The sequence below is a fragment of the Macrobrachium rosenbergii genome, chromosome 9 (genome assembly GCF_040412425.1).
Source record: "Macrobrachium rosenbergii isolate ZJJX-2024 chromosome 9, ASM4041242v1, whole genome shotgun sequence".
Lineage (NCBI taxonomy): Eukaryota > Metazoa > Arthropoda > Malacostraca > Decapoda > Palaemonidae > Macrobrachium > Macrobrachium rosenbergii.
In genome coordinates, this window is record NC_089749.1 from 44,120,335 (window position 1) to 44,138,238 (window position 17,904).

A 17,904-nucleotide genomic window follows, 5' to 3' on the forward strand; every position below is an offset into this window, starting at 1 on the left:
GTAGTGGCTAGTAAGGGACGCGAGTAAGGCTCCGCAATATGAGAGAGACGTCCCACTCAGGGGGCCTGATCTCCCTGGTGGGCAAGACCGTTCAAAGCTCTTCATCAGAAAGGATATTTCCAGGGATGATGAAATACCGATGCCTTTCAGCTTCAGGACCAAGCCTAAAGCTGCCCTGTTTCCTTTCACCACTGAAACCGATAAGAGCTTTTCCCGATGAAGAAAGAGGAAGAAATCTGCTACCTGCTGAAGAGTGGCTCCGACCGGAGAATAACCCCGTCTACGACACCAGCCACAGAAGACGGCCCATTTACTCTGGTAAACCGCTGTGGAGGGCTTCCTGAGGTATCCTGCCATCTCTGTCGCTGCTCAGCGAGAAAAACCTCTCGCTCGCAAGAGATGGTGGATAACCTCCAGGCGAGAAGGGACAGGGAAGCCACAACGTGGTGGTACCCTTCTACATGAGGCTGACAAAGCAGATTGTGCCGGAGGGGGAGTTCCCTTGGAACGTCGGAGAGCAGAGCCAGCAGGCCTGGATACCAAATGGCTTCCGGACGCTTGGGGGCTACCAGGATCATTTGAAGGTTCGTCAATCCCAGCACATGACTGAGAACTGGACGAAGGAGACAGAATGGGGGAAAGGCATACACTTCGAGGTTATCCCACGAGTGTTGGAATGCATCCTCCGCAGCTGCCCATGAGTCCGGTACGACAGAGGAGAAGGTTGGAAGGTTTCTGTTGTACCGGGTGGTGAATAGGTCAACTACCAGATGCCCTCACAGATTGAAGAGTGTGTCCGCTACGGTCTGATGGAGAAACCACTCGGACCCCACTATCTGATCCAGACGGCTTAGCGTGTCCGCCAGGACATTCCTCTTGCCCGGAATTTACCTGGCCGACAGGACCAACAAGTGGGCAACTGCCCATTGACGCACCTGCGACGTCAACTCGTGAAGAGCCCAAGAGACAAGACCCCCTTGCTCATTAACGTATGCCACTACAGTCAGGTTGTCGCTCATCAACACTACCGAGTGTCCCATCAAACGATCCTGGAAGCACTGGAGACCCAAGAACGCTGCTTTCATCTCCAGGACATTGATGTGAAGGTGCCGTTCGTGAAGGTCCCACACGCCCGTTGTCAGCAACTCCTCCAGGTGAGCCCCCCAGCCCTCCTTCGATGCGTCTGAGAAAAGAAGCAAGTCTGGGGGGCGAGAGGACAGAGGCGTACCTATGCACAGGTTCCTGTCGTCCAACCACCAGGCGAGATCGTCCCTCACCTCCTGCGAGATGGGGACAAGAAGCGACTGGGGTTCCAGGACTGATCCCAGAAATCCCTCAGCCTCCACTGGAGGGATCGAATGTGGAGTCTCCCGTACAGAACGAGTTTCTCCAACGACGACAGGTGCCCGATCATGATCTGCCACTGTCGAGCAGGTTGGTCCTGTTGTGATAGGGACTGCCTCACTACCTTCCTGAACGTGCTGATTCGAGCCTGCGAGGGGAAGACTGCTTGCTGTCGTGTCGATCAGCATGCCCAGGTATTGAACTTTTTGCTTGGGAATTAGATCGGACTTCCGAAAGTTGATCACAACTCCCAGTTCGTGACACAATTCAAGGAGACGAGCCTTGTCCTGTAGCAATTGAAAGTGGGAGTTTGCCAGGACTAACCAATCGTCGAGATACCTCAGAAGACATATCCCGCCCGAATGGACCCAAACCGAAACGAGGGCGAATACCCTCGTGAACACCTGTGGAGTGGTTGACAGACCGAAACAAAGATCCTTGAACTGGTAAACCAGCCCGTCGAGGACAAAGCGAAGGTACCGACGAGACGACGTATGAACCGGTACTTGGAAGTACACATCCATCAAGTCGACTGTCAGCATGAAATCGTTCTCCATGATTGCAGACAGTACCGTACGCACTGTCTCCATCGTGAACCGTGTCTGACGAACGAAACGGTTCAGGGGAGAGAGATCGATCACCGGTCTCCAGCTGCCAGAGGGCTTCTCCACGAGGAAGATTCTGCTGTAGAAGCCCGGGGATCGATCCTCGAGACTTCAATGGCGCCCTTGCTCAACATCGTTCCGACCTCTTGAAGAAGCACCTGTTTCTTCAGAGGGTCTTGGAGGTAGGAAGGAAACTGGATTGGATTGTCGGTGAGGGGAGGCGGGGGCACGAAAGATAGGGAATATCCCTCCTGGTGGACATCCACTAACCAGGTCTCCGCTCCGTACTGCTGCCACGCTGCCCAATGGCTGGAAAGGCACTCCCCTACCGACGGCAGCGTTTGAGGGGGCTCGCTGTTCCTAGTGAGCTCCTCCCCTCTTCTTCTTGCCCTTACCTTTCCTTTTGGGGGGAACAGGTTGACGAAAGGGACCCTGTGGTTCCTTCCGAGGTGGTGACAAAGGGGGTTGGACTTTGCCCCAAGTGACCGTCGAAGCACCAGACTTCTTCAGGGCTGGGGTGCTAGCTTGGGTCAAGGACTGGGCCGCAGGACGAGAGGGTTGCGTGACCCCTTTCGTCGCTGCCTGGTGGACAAGGCGGTCACGTTTATCGGTCTTCCACTAAATACTGCAGCATCCACCTCCCCCTTAGGGAAGGGGGAGGTGGAGTCCAGGATAGGACCGTTTCACAACAACACTGCGGCTTCCGTACCTAGAGACCTGGCGATCCGGGACAGCACTGCATCCCTTCTCTAATCTATCTACTATGTTTGTTGTACATAGAGTTAAGTCAATTGAGGAAAATGTTCCATGTGCATTAGGAAAATGTGTTGATTTCGTTATCATTTATACAGCACATGTCATATGAATCTATGAATTCTTCTATTTTACTTCCTGTTCTATTTGAGTCTGTACAATTACAGTCCCACATCGGGTTGTGGGCATCAAAATCGCCAACTATTAATGTAGGTTCCTTGGCATTATGAAGTAATTCTTTAAGTTTGTTAAAGTAATAATTTTCATTGGGTTGGTTGTATAAATTATAAATTACATAATCATTGTTTTTCATTCATATTCTAATACTAGATATTTGCAAATCAGTAAAGTTTACAGGTACTTTGTCATAACATACTTTGTTATGTACATATATAGCAATACCTAAATTTCCTTCCTCTCTAGATGAAGAAGCTAAGGTATATTTACCTATTGTTGATATTTTGTTGACATGTTGTAAACATAATATAGGTTCATATTCTTTTAGTAATCGTTGTATTTCTCCTAGTTGTAATCTGGTCTGCAGACCATTTACGTTTCATTGTATTATATAGCTACTGAAAATATTTTATTATAGCAGTCGAGTTTTGCTCTCTTTATTTGTATTATTAATTTGGATTTTTTCTAATAATTTACCCAAGACATTCATTTGTTTTTCTTTATATTACACCAAGTGCTCAACGCACATGCAACCTTTTTCATGGATACTCAAATCTGTGGTTTCTTTTTTTCTATATTTCAGTTTCTTATAATGTTTGCTAAACCATCTTTTGTTATGTTTTTGTTATTGTCGCCCAATGCAATGGAACAATCATTACATCCACAAGAGTTGTCATGTATATTTCTTTCTTTGTTCTTGTTGTACCAATTATTGATGATGGAGTAATCTCTTCTCCTTTGACATATTCACTATTGTCTAAAGTACGACTGTCTTCCACTTCTTCGGTATTTTGGATATCTGTATCCACTGGTTTTACTATTATTTTAGGAGATAATGGTATATTCTTAGTCTTTTTGTTTTTCTTTCTTTCTTCATATCTTTTGTCTTTGATTTGACCGACGTTTCTTTAACAATTGTTGGTTTCTTTGTTTTGGGTGGTGTTCTTTCCAATGGCCTCTTTTTATCTTTAATTTCCAGTCTATCAGGTTCCTCTGTTACTTCCGTAGTAGCGTCCTACTGTGTTCCTATTTGCATTAGTATTTCAAATGAATTTGATAAAATGTTATCCATATCATTTGTACCTGTTTCATCCACATCATTTGTACCTGTTTCTCTGTTCTTTGCCATTTTAATTTTTTTCCCTTGGGCATTAATTTCTTCTTGTGATTTACTTTTTCTGTGCTTCGTTACTTCTATTTCTATGTACTCTTGTTTCATTATTGGTTCCTGTTATTGAAGAACATGTATGTTTCTTAGATGGATCTTGCATTCCTCTCACTTTTAATTTCAATTTAGCCTCTTTGATAGACATCCCTGTTCGTTCTTGTAACATTTCCAGTTCTGTATTGTATATGTAGTACATACATTCTTTGGACCTTGCATGGTGATCCTGTCCACAGTTTAGACATTTTGGCTCACTACATTTCCATTGTATGGCATGTTTGTCAGATCCACAATAAGCACATACAGGTTCATTGCGACAGTTTTTTTTTCGTGTCCATATTTACTAAAATTTTGACATTGTAGTGGCTTGGGAACATAAGGTCTCAGTTCTCTATTTTGAGCCAAAATTTTTATTTTTTGAGGTAAAGCTTGACCCTCAAATTTTATTTTTGCATTTCTTAATACCTTATTATTCTGTTTACTTGGTATTATATATACCTCACAATCTTGGACTTTGGTATATCTCATTTTAAGAGAGTCCAATAGCATATTTTTATCAACCAGTTCGTCATTATTTTCAGGAAGTACAATAGCACCCTGAATGCTGTTCATAGTTTCATGTTTCTTTACTTTTACATTTACATTGTCAATACTTTTTATTGATAGATAGTCTTCAGACTGGGTTTTGTTGCGGCTTCTATAAGCCACGTCCTCATTTTTATTTGTCAAAACGACATTTCTGTCGTTGAGTGTCTTTTTAATAAAAAGTTTTTCAACTTTAGGGTTGAGATTTGGTGTTCTGTTTCCATGGTTAGAAACCTTGACCAACTTTCACTCCCAAAAGGGAGTCGAAGTGAGTCAAGGTTGGGTCAAGACGATATTTACTTTTTGATTTGTTGTGCACTGGAGCATAAGGTTCCAGCGTGATTACATTTGGATTCTTTTTTGTTTTTTCCAAAGAAAGGTTGTTACAGGAGGTTCCAGATTGGTCATCAACTGTGCCGAGTCACTACTATCGAAGGGCCCAGGGGTACTCGAATCTTTATTTTCACTTGGCATAAAGATTTGAGGGAGGAAAAAAAATTAACCTGAAAACCTTAAAAAGATATCATCAGCTTTTCACTGAGTTTTATTCTTCCACCAATGGCACAAGTGAGAACTGACTCCCAAATGTCCACTCCCTACCCTACCCCAAAGGGGATGGCACATGATTATAGTGGCTCAAGTGTAGCCAAGCCCGCTTGCTAGGACTGAGAGCATTACAAGAATACAATCATCCCCACCCTAATCATGTTATGGGCAAACCGGATAGAATGCTGAGAGTCCTATCCATAGAACCAGACCCCCTTGGAATCCATGGTCCAGTCCTAACGAATAGTTCCACCTTTGAGCTACCAATCTGGTAACTCTCGGGTCTGAACATTATCGGGTAGTTGCTGGTCCTACCACAGTTCTCACTATTTAGCTTCGGATATAAGCCCATTCCCAGCTATGATATCTTTTCCTATTTATCAGGTCCAATAAATTTTGTTAAAAGTGGAAAATTCCAAAAATTTAATCCAAAACAACATATGATGGTATATGAGACTCTTAGACTCAAACCCAGAAACAAATTCCTGGGGTTCAAGAGTCCCCTCACCACGTCAGGGTGGTCTCATATCGAGGGGGGGGGTCATACCCAAAGATTTGGATGTAAATAACATATTGGCTCAACTAAATGATCAAGTCCCTTCAATTAAATTTACACCCAAGTTAGAGAAAGCTGAATGTTTACCTTTTTTGGACATTTATATTAAACGGGAACCTATTTAGTTGCAAATTAAGTATTTGTAGGAAAGACAAATAATCTGACATATCTACACTGTTATTCACGGCACCATATAAATATCAAAATTTCAGTTTTTTCATCAATGTTTCTTTGAGCCTTGAGAATAGTCAGTCCTGAGTTTTTAGATCAAGAATTAAAATAATCAGAAAAATAGGAAGAGATCTATGCTATCCAACCCACATTATGGATATTTGTTACAATAAAGCTATAAAGACCTTCTATGAAAAATTGGAAAAAAAAAGAGGTGTCCTCAAACAACCTTTGTTTGCCACATTTTATGGGATTTGAAGCTGTAAAAACTTTTCTAAAATTGTTTAATACAAATGTATCCTCCACACATAACATCAAGAACATACTTATAAAAAATATCCCCCAAAAAGTTAGCAATATTGTATACAGTTCCTTGTATGGATTGTGATTTATTTTACTTAGGTCAGACCAGTAAAGAATTAAATACCAGATTAAAACAACACAAACATTCAGTAAGAACAGGTCAGATTAATAATGCTTTATTTTTGTAACTAAGTGAAAAGTCCCACAGAATAAATTGGACACAAAACAATGTAACATTACGAAGTAATGAAACTATTTCAGAAACTTGTTGGAATCTGTTATGATTCAGTTGACCTGGGAATATAACCTTAATTTGAGACCAGCATTTTTCTTTTGACCCTGTAATAAAACATGTTCCAGAAGGATTTGAAAGACAGAATATAGCGGATTACCAATAAGTAGATTTCAATGTTAATCTGTTGACCGTTCTGTGATCTCCCAACCATTTTGTATTCCTGTAAGACTTACACCCACCATACATATACGCCCTTGTCTCTGTTTATCTTTAGTTGCTGTGACCACGCCTTGGTAATAAGACGAAATGTACTTAGCATCTCATTGTTTCACCCTTTCCATCTTGGCTGTAACTTTGTACACATAATCATCATGTTTTTACCTTTTCGCAATTTAAAATCAAACACACATATATATATGTGTGTGTGTTTATATGCATATATATATATATATATATATATATATATATATATATATATATATATATATATATATATATATATATATATATATATATATATATAATATATATATATATATATACATACATACTGTATTATATTTAATTATAATCACACTGACACGTGATTTATATACATTACATATATTTATATATATATATATATATATATATATATATATATATATATATATATATATATATATATATATATATATATATATATATATATATATATATATATAATCACTCAAAACCCCAGACTGGGAGTAGGTCCTGACCAGTTTCAACTTTATTTCAAAGCCACTGACGAAGGACTGATACGTAATGGAAAAATTTACAATATACATGCTAGGGGGACAAAACGTAAAAATATACAAACCGCCGGATAGCCTGGCGGCTGTTACTATGACATCCGTTTAATAAAGTTACATATTGTCCATATAGTTAAGAGAACATAGGGTAAACCACGCGCAGAGAGAAACAGGACCTTGAGAAGAAGCAAGGCCTGAGGAAAAGAGGACTTAAGACACAGGTCAAGACAAGGTAGAGGAGGACCTAGAGACCAAGGTAGAGACGAGGTAAGGTCAGTAGTGTTGATCACAAAGACAGCAATGAAACCGACCCATTCGAGGAGGAACACAAATAGAGGAACACCCCAAAAATAAGATGGACAGAGCCAATAGAAGGCTTTAGTGCCAAATTTAAGGTTAAAACAGAAATGGGTAAAAGAGTAGAAAGGGAATTGGGTAGCAGCTGTTAAAGGAAACAATTTGGAGCAAAGTGCGAAGGACCGAGGATGGATCCAAGGAGAATGACGAAGAATTATGTCTGAATCAACAGCAAACGGCGACATATCTTCAATGATATTCAAAGCCCTCTCTCTTTCTCTCTCTCTCTCTGGCAAGTGATAGCGTACTCTCTTTTCCTCCTCTTAAAAAAGAGGTTTAAGCAATTTCATTCGTAAGTTTATTCTAAAACATCTCATATGAGAAAGAGAGAGGGATTACATATGACACAGTTAAAGCAGGATAAATTCCTACCTAATATAAAAAAAATAATTATGGGGGAAGTAGCTGGTCGGAGGATCCTCAGAGAAACAAAACAAAAAACCTTCAGAATGATATTTAGGGAGGTCTCAGAAGTGAGGATACGGGGTGGAGGGGAGGGGGGGGAGGGGAGAGGGAGGGGAATGACAGATAACTAAGACCTGGCTTCCTCTCCCGAGGGAAGAAATATTTCACTTAAAGAAGCTGCTCAATTTAAAGCCCATTCCAGTTCAAAATTTGAGGCATTAATTCTCCTTCCTCATTCGCAAACTGTTAATTTCCCGGGCGCAGTCTACGCCGTCAGAAACTTTTGCCTTCTTATTAATGGCACCTATTTCGTCCGGATGGAGTTTTACCCTCCGGCCGCCCATTTATATCCAGTCGACGCAACTCACCTCTAGCCTAGGCCTCTTGCACCCCTGGCACTTTCCCCTATCTATGGTTACAGAACTAGTAGCTAGCCTGTTTGGAGAGCTTCAATTTCTTTCGATTTTATGTACGCATACTCTCTCTCTCTCTCTCTCTCTCTCTCTCAGCTATAGGCAAGTTTTTAAGTTTCACTGTGATATGTGTGTGTATTATATGTGTGTATATATGTATATATATATATATATATATATATATATATATATATATATATATATATATATATACTCTCTTTCTGCTCTTTATCCGAAGAGAGGACTCACACATACACCTTCAAAACTATTGTCCCTACGTTGATCGATGCAGTGTAAAAAGTTACTGTCGCAGGTCAACTGTTAGATCATGATCATATAGATCGAGGGTAGAGAAAGAGAGGGAGGGAGGGAAAGAAAAAGAGAAGATAAGAAGAGAAAGCCTGCTGTAAATATTAAAGTACTAAATATTACATACACTTCCAAATCGTCATTTGAAAGGGAAGACATCAACTACTTAATCACTCACCCTACCGAAGTGGAGCCATTCATCTCTCTCTGAAATTTTCTTTGTCTAAAAAGAAACAATATCCTCTAAAAAGAAACGGCATTCTCTTACATATAACCATTTACCGACCAAGAAGAAAATTCCAGAAATATTTTTGAAAGCATCTCCCTGACTTTCTTTGCCGTGACGTGTGTGCCCTTCGCTTCAAGCCAACTGTTCTTGTATTCTTTGGAATACTATGGTCCAGCCTTTATCAGAACAATTCCAAATGGGATTCTGCTTACTTTCAAGTCCGTTTTGAGGGAAGCACTTCATACATATGTGCACACCAGCACACACACACACACACAAACATAGGGGAAAATAAACAACCGCCTCTACCGCGTTCATACTTAACTGCAGAATCAGTACGAAACCTTTGTTCAAAAACTTCCATACCATTTAGTCTCTTCATGCATCTACAAAGAATGTTCAGTTTCACATCAGACCCGTTAAACGCACTGAGCTATTCACTTCTACCTGGCTCACTCTCATGTTTTTGGGTAAACAATAATTATGATCATCCTTTGCATGCAGATCTTGTCCAGACTACACCATGAGGCAAGTAGTACTCCATGTACAGTTCATCCTTACATTACCGGCTTTTATTCTGTGGGGGTTCAGCACCATACAGCGTTCTAACAGCGTTCTAAGCCCTGCTCTGATCAAATTATTGGCATGGTTCTCCTCATACTGTGGGTGAATCGTTGGAACTTCTGAAACTCAAGCTTGTGTCAATACCTTTCAACGAGCAGTGACAAGAGTCCCACTTCATGGTTTGTTTATGCGTTACTTCCCTCACTGTTTTACTTGGACTTACACCATCAATGGATGGTCTCTTGTTTGTCAGTTTTTCATAAGCAGTATTTTAACAAGAGATCTTTCATATTCACAATTGATCCTTGATCCCCTTTTTCCTACCAAAAGCAACCAGATTTGCTGAACATCAGCACCAATATGTAGTAAATGTGCCTCGATGTCCAGAGGTCCTTTATTTCTCACACAGTTGGACTTTGGAACAGTCTCCCTGAGGATGTTGTGCAATTGAAACTTCTAAAACTTCAAGCAAAGATGCAATGCATTTCTACCCTAATACAATTCTCCTTGCATTTTAATAACATATATGTTTATCTCGTTATTACTTTGTTAATTTATTTTTTTCCTTTTTTAATAAATGAGATCTATTCTTTCTGAAATTCCCTCTACCTCCTCTTACTTCTTTTTAATGAACACCATACCTTTTGGAAGCTTGAATATCAAGTCAGTGGCCCTGTGGGCTAGTTCCATATGAATAATCTGAAAAATAACAATAATAGCTTGCATTTATCCTATGTTTTTCTTATTCTTTTCTCTTCCACAGTGTAATCTTTACTCATAACTTACTTTTCCTTACTAGTTTGCTTTCCTATGGAGGCCACTGGGGTTGTAGCATTCTGCTTCTCTAGATAGGCTTTCAAACGTAACTTGTAGTAGTAGTAGTAGTAGTAGTAGTAGTAGTAGTAGTAGTAGTAGTAATAATAATAATAATAATAATAATAATAATAATAATAATAATAATAATAATAATAATAATAATGTCATTTTCACTAAAGGTTATGGCCCCACAGTAAACCGGAAAGTTTTACTGCAACTGCCTTCAGAAAACTCATCAAGGATGAACTCAGGACTGTGCTTAAAAATATAAAAACCACAAACTGATGGGTACCACATGGTAGAATTAGACCTACTCAATATATTCTATGATATGTATTATGTGTGTTTGTGTGTGTGTATAAAATGCATGGTGTGCGCTTTCAAGAAATACATATACAATGATGACGAGGTGAACCGTTGAAAGTTGAAAAGAAAATATATGAATCAAAATACCAGAATTTAACCTGCGAGTACTTGAAGACTCTCTCTCTCTCTCTCTCTTGCTGGTGCAAATGCTTGATTTTTGTATCAGCGATTCCGTCCCTTTGCAAGACGGGGAAAACACCTCTGTCTCTATATCTGTCTAATTGACAGCTGAAGTCAAGCTGATGTCACACAAAACGGGCGCAATGGAACGCTCCCTTATTAGGGATCGCTGACTCCCTCCTTTCCTTTTTCTTTTTCTCTTACTCTTCTTTTATTCTTCATTTTTATATGAAATGATGCAATACCGATCAAAATAAATTATAACTATTATTTTCTGATGCAAAGGCCGTCGGGAAGGGTATTTCACTCACCTTGTCTGGCCTTAAGGGAAAGAGGAAGGAGAAAAGGTGGAGACTCATCCCCATGCAAACACTTCACCCGCCACATAAAACAGGGGGATTTTAAGAATTGGGGATAACAGAAACAAGGTCATTATTCCTGTACCCTTATTTGGAACAAGTCTTACGGAAACAAGGTTGAAGACGGAAGACAAAGGCACGCAACTGGTGAAGAAGCAAGAAAAAATCCACAAAGTGGTCACATTGGTTAAGAAACGTGATACTATTACTCCTTTAACTTCAACAAATGGTTTTTTTCTAATTTCATAATAATTTTAGTATTTCTAGCTTTATTTCATTAATTCATTCTTTAATCTTGTAATCTTACCGAGTCTCAGTCTCTCTCTCTCTCTCTCAAACACACACTGTTGAAAGGATATAACAACAAAAATTAATTATTTACTCACTATTCCCTCCCCGCCCCCTCCTCTCTCTCTCTCTCTCGTAAAGAAGAGAAAAGACGAAATGATTTCCCTAACCAAGCACTCTGCTCTTCCAGCAATGTATCCTCCTTTTGAAACTGAGAGGAAGACAAAAGACGTATGCAAAAATGACTCCCATCTTTCCAAGGGGGCGGATGAGAGGATGTGAGTATTTCTCTCCCTTCCCCTATGATCGTGCCACGAGTCACTTAATTTGGCTGATGATACACAGAGGAAAAATGAATTAAACGCGTTATTAAATAGCGCTGAGGAATGGAACCAACGAAGGAAAACCAAAGAGAAATGTTTGTGTGTGTAAATGAATAAGAATGAGAGACAAGACCAGCTCTAATAACTATCAGTCACTAATAAAAGGGTCACAGAAAACAAAACGAAATAAACTTTTTCAAAAATTCAGTAATTCCTTTCCATCACATGCTATTCACATCTTCTAAACTCTCTGTTTTTTCAGTATATTCGATCTGCATGCTATGATTCCTTTTCAATGAAACGGAACCTTATATGGGAAATATAAGACTTTAATACAGAGTTACGACACAATACAGAGGCATAGCTTTGCCGCAAGCACGGTAGACATCAAAATTAGTGATTTATTCCAAAGTGCCTCCCACCTGACCTACTGCAAGTTCAATTTCACTTTCGCACTTTCCTCAGAAGGTAGAAGAAACCACCTCGTGACCCTCGATAAAAAGATGAAGGATAGATCCCGAAGGGAAGCGAACGCAAAGTCCCGGCGGGGGAGGAGAAAAAACGAAACAAGAGCAGGCGATCGCCGGCCACAAAGGATCGAAGTCCTTCTGGGAGGACGTTAATTTCTCGCAATCCGCCAACAAAGAGGATCGAGTCACTCTGAGGGCGACACAGTCCGCGAATTTATTGGACTTGTGGGACCCACCCAGCGACAAGAAAGACTCAGTGAGTAGAAGAAGCAGAAGAAGGGGAAGGAAAAGATGAAGGAAAAGAAGACAGAAGAGTGATAAAAGGAAACGGTGGAAAGAAGGGTTTGTGTGGAGGGGTTAAAAAGGGGGGATAAGCAAAGAGCAAACGAATCCCGGCCCTCTAGCGGTGGAATTGGCAATTAAAGCTCTTTGAAGGATACAAGGGGAAAATGAAATACAATTACTAGAGAAAATCGGCGAATTTGGAGTGGGAAGCCAAATGACGTTTGCTTAAGTGAAGAAGAAGTAAGGAATAAGAGAAATCTGTAATTACCTACCTACTCACATTCACTCACACCCACGACTCTCACAGGCCTCATTGTGGTTATTTCTGGTTCGGGTCACCTTAAGAGATAAATAGATTTATATATCTTAGGCATACATGCCAAGCACTGGGGCAACACAGGCCATTCAGCGCTGAAACGGAAATTGACAATGAAAAGGTTACAAAGGTGTAACAGGAGGAAAACATCGCAGTTGCACTACGAACCAATTGTTAGGAGAGGGTGGACAGTAAGATCGAAGAAAGATAATATGAACAGAGGTACAGTAAAAGGAATGAAAGCGGTAGCAGCTAGGGGCCGAAGGGACGCTACAAAGAACCTCACGTAATTCCTACATTGCACCGCATGAGGTACATTGACGGCACTACCCCGGGTTGGAGCGAGCAGGAAGAGAAAAAAAAGAGAATAAATACTGTTGTCCTAACAAATAAAGACAAACGAATTTCAGAAACACTACAGACGTAGTTTTGAATTTTATACCTCATTTCAGAAGACAGTAATGACAGGGATTCCATAAAAAAATAATATCCTAGGGTTAACAAGATCTCAAAGATACCGCCTCATCAAAAACTTTACTGATGAAATAGTAAATGTATATTTCGTAAGAAGCCTAACGAGTTACTATTCGGTTGCCACAGGTTAATAGATTAATATAATATATTAACAAAATTAATATAATGCTTATTCGGTTTAGTAATGTTCAATACAAATGATATTTCGGCTTTGCACCCTTGGGATGTTAAATTCAGCTGATAACAATTTTGCGGTTTCACCACCATTTTTATTGTTTTGATAGTACAATTGAATTGCTTTTACTCTCTGTTCCTTCGTTAATCTCATGGTTGCATAAAATATCTGAAAAAATTAAGATTTAGCAAATTAATTAAAGAAAATAATAAAGAAAATATACATTATAAGATATAAAATTAAAAAGGGCGTTACTTATGCCGCATTATTACACCGAATAAGTATTATATTAATTTTGTTAATATATATTATATTAATCTATTAACCTTTGGCAATACATTCATGTTCGAAAAAATAAAGGATAATCAAAAAGACTTTAATTTTGTTCCACTTAAACAAAGGGCGTTACTTATGCCGCACCCTGTTATAGGGCGTTTCGAAATTAGAGCCGGCCCCCTCTACAGCATAAACTAAAACTGATATGGACAAAAACAACAGTAATTTAGAACAGGTATTTATTTAAGTTTCTCTCTGAGTATTTAATATTTTGTGTGGCCGCCATCTGCCTGTACCACAGCCTGCATTCTTGAAGGGCATGATTTCAGCAAATCGCAAAAGAGCCGAGACTTAAATTCCATTTCCCTGAGCACTTCGGTCACCTCTCTTTACAGGTCATCGAGGCTTGGTATACCATCATAGTTCACTGTGCGCGCTTCAACACGATCCTTTAAGATACTACCAATGTTTTCACACACATTAAGGTCAAGAGAGCTATCTGGAAATTCACTTGACAAGAAGAAATCGATACCACTGTTTCGAAGCAGCTCTGTGTCTGAAGAGCCTTGAAACATGGTGCCTTATCATGCAAAAATGTGACTTCTTCAACAGATAACACATTTTCAGGTTCTTTGAGGAAAGGAAATACTCCACCAGTAAGCAGAGTTTCTCTGAAGTATTCGCCATTCCACGACTGTCCTTTTTCTTTGATGATCCACATTTATGATTTGGCTTCCTGACTGTGTAAATGAAGAATTCATCTGATGCGGCAACATAGAGAAAGTCTCCTTCATCCCAATCTTTACGAAATGAACCACAAAACCATGCACGGTCTTCTCTCTGTTGCTGAGTGATGTTGAGCTTGCTGATAACATGAAATGGCTTGATACCAGATTTTTTCAACTCACGATTACAGCACTATAACTTCTCTTCTTTCCCCTTTTTGTTTCTAGTTCAAGCGCAATTTAGTAAAGACTTTCTTGGTCTACCCACTGCCTCAGCTATGATGTCTTTTGGCTCCTGAGAAAGGACTTCAGGCCTTCCAAGATTCTCCCTCTTTTCGCGATTACAGTCATATGGATTTATGTTCCAGTTTCGTTTAACAATGGATTCATCTCTTTTAATGTATTTACAGTAGCTAACCAGGAACGTGAAATGAGGGATGCGCCAGCATCCCTGGCCTCTCTGAAGGTTATAGCCCGGATTCGGTCAATCCATCTGATTTCCTCCGAGTCGTTAGCCATGGCTGTATCTAACTCCGACACTCAGTCTGAAAATACGAGAAATGTAAAATGAAAAATAGCTTAATAGACACTTAAAATAATGTACTTGGAGAAAGGCTATAGCAGAAAACTTCATAACTTTCCATTTGTTCTGTGGAGGGGGGGCTCTAATTTCGAAACACCCAGTATATATATAATTATATATATATATATATATATATATATATATATATATATATATATATATATATATATATATATATATATACATATACATATATATAATCACATAAATCATATAGATTCAGTGCACACCTGTCCTTGACTATAATATATATATATATATATATATATATATATATATATATATATATATATATATATATATATATATATATATATATATACATACACACACACACACACATATACATGATATCCACAGCTATCAGTATAAGAAATCAAGCCACCAAATGTAAAACTTATGAAAATTAGGAATATTTTACTTATTGGCCAATCACAAAACCAACAAAAACTTCTAATACTTGACTCTGTGTATATATATATATATATATATATATAATATATATATATATATATATATATATATATATATATATATATATATATATATATAATATTCGTTCTGTTAAGATACATACTTACATGGTAGATTTATTATATGTATTAGATAATTTTCACATTATTTACATTATCATTTGACCCAAAATTCACTAACTTCAGATACTGAGAGCTAAAAAGAACGTGGACAAGCAATTCTTCAGTAATATTCATAAAAGTAGCTGTGCAAATAAGGAAAACAATATACATACGTACATTTTCTTAAATATGACTTGGAATTCATAAACAAATACATACACGTTTGCATGCATTGCCGTAAATACAAAATACATAATATATATATATATATATATATATATATATATATATATATATATATATATATATATATATATATATATACATATACACACACATACATACATGCTCCTGTCTGTTTGACGAGTGGGTAAATGGGGACGACCACGGAAAAATGAGAGAACTAAACCTATGCGTCAAACCTTCCTTAGGCTGTTTTCATGTTAGTTAACTGGCGAGGCAGGACCTACATTATTTCTCTCTCTCTCTTTCTAACATAAACACCTTTCTCACACTAACATGCATTATATATATATATATGACAGAATAAACATATTGTTCGTACATTAACAGATAAACCACCTTAAAATACATTGACCAACAAAACAAATTTAACACAGAAAGAACAGAATATTAATGCATGAAGATGAGATCGAAAAAGGGCAAAAAGAACAGAGTAACGTACAAGAACAGAAGGAAGAAAAATTAACGAATGGTTGGGTAATCCAACAATCTTTATCAAAAGCAATTAAACGCATCATAAATAACGTAAATAACTCCAGTATGACACCCTTCCTTCAAAGTGCGACCAGAATTAGGGTTTTGGAATAAGTAATGTCCAAGAAGGATTTGGGGAGAAGGAAAGAAATAGAGAACAATAAATAGAATGAAATGCAAAAAAATTACATTTATAATGAAAGTCATATTGATAGCAATGACGACGATGGTGAATACGAAGAGAAAGAAAGGAGAGTATTTCCAGTCGTATAACTTGCTGAGAGCGGATATGCATAGGTGTTTAGGATGAGGGTCGACCACGTGAGGAAAATCAACGTGTTCAAGACGGTTTACTGGCTGTTTCTTTCCCTCCGTTTCCCAGGCTTTAGAATTCACTTCCTGCCTTTGTTTTCCCTGACACTTGTAACATTACTTCATGAAAGGGGTAGAAAGGCCCATCTCTTCCCTCGAGGTTAAACCCTGCCCTTCCCTTTTCCTCCTTATTTCTTTATTTTTTCTTCTTCTTCAGGCCCGGTCTGGTAAGGCCATGAGGCCTAACGTCCTTTGGCCTGTGCTCTTAAAAAGATCAAATGGAAGCTTTATGTGAGAAAGACTCCTGTCAGCTCGATAAAAATCTCTACTGAAGACAAACACTCACAATAACACTAAAAATAATGAAACAACTACGTAAGACAATGATAAAAACCTACAATATGAAGACATATGCTAGCACTAAAAATATCCCATATCCCATCGAAACTTAGGAACATGAAATATAACAAAATGCAACTCAATCTACAACTTTCAAAATGCTAACATTCACAAATGCCGATCCATAAGGATATTATGCATTTGCTATCCTTCTTCAGAGTACAATGGCTGGATGAGGTAAAGGTGAAATACAGAGTAGAGAGATGCACAAAACAAACAAAGAGAGAAGCATAGTAAAAGCAAGAAGAGAAAAAGAAAATGAGAAATGAATGGTTTGTTCATCCAATAACATTTCTATCAGAAGCAATTAAACGCATCGTAAATAACTCTCCTCTCTCTCTCTGCCTAATATCCTTTCTGCTTCTGAGGTGCAATCACCGGGAAGTCTTTTTTTTTCTTAAGAAATGAGGAATATGTGTAAAAGGGAAGGTGAAAAATGAGAAAGGAATGAAAAGGAAGAAGACTGGGAGAAGAAAAAGGGAGAAGCGAATGAATGAATATGAGGTGGGAGAAGAAAAAGGGAGAAGCGAATGAATGAATATGAGGAAGTTCAATCTAACGACCTCATTTAAGCTGATGATCGAGAACAGGACGTCAAAACATTGGGAATTTTAGTGGCAATAAAAACGATAGCAAAATTGAATAATATGAAGTATACACCGATGAATTACAATGATGATGATATGTTGACTAAAGTGATGGTAATAACACAAAATATTTTAAGTTCAAAACCTACTATATTTATGATGATGATCGTGATGTAAGAACGGAATCATAAATACTTGAAATTTATGAGCATGATGAATACGAAATCTAAAACTGAAAACTATATTAG

At 38.5% G+C, this 17,904-nt stretch overlaps 1 protein-coding gene across 1 annotated transcript; it reads right to left on the bottom strand.

Annotated features, from left to right (window-relative positions):
- Positions 1–369: 369 nt before the first annotated feature.
- LOC136841966 (uncharacterized) lies at positions 370–1,934 on the bottom strand. The gene is made up of 2 exons (XM_067109373.1): positions 892–1,934; positions 370–613 (listed from the first exon to the last, which is right to left on the bottom strand). Exons 1-2 carry the CDS (start codon positions 1,932–1,934, stop codon positions 370–372), a joined length of 1,287 nt encoding a protein of 428 aa, XP_066965474.1.
- Between the last annotated feature and the right edge of the window lie 15,970 nt (positions 1,935–17,904).

What these genes read in the sequence shown, in the direction of transcription:
- LOC136841966 (XM_067109373.1), bottom strand. Translation starts at nt 1,934, where the DNA reads ATGGAGACAGTGCGTACGGTACTGTCTGCAATCATGGAGAACGATTTC. An exon ending in TTGTTGGTCCTGTCGGCCAG is followed by an intron (nt 614 to 891) that starts GTAAATTCCGGG and finishes TCCTTCGTCCAG; the next exon opens with TTCTCAGTCATGTGCTGGGA.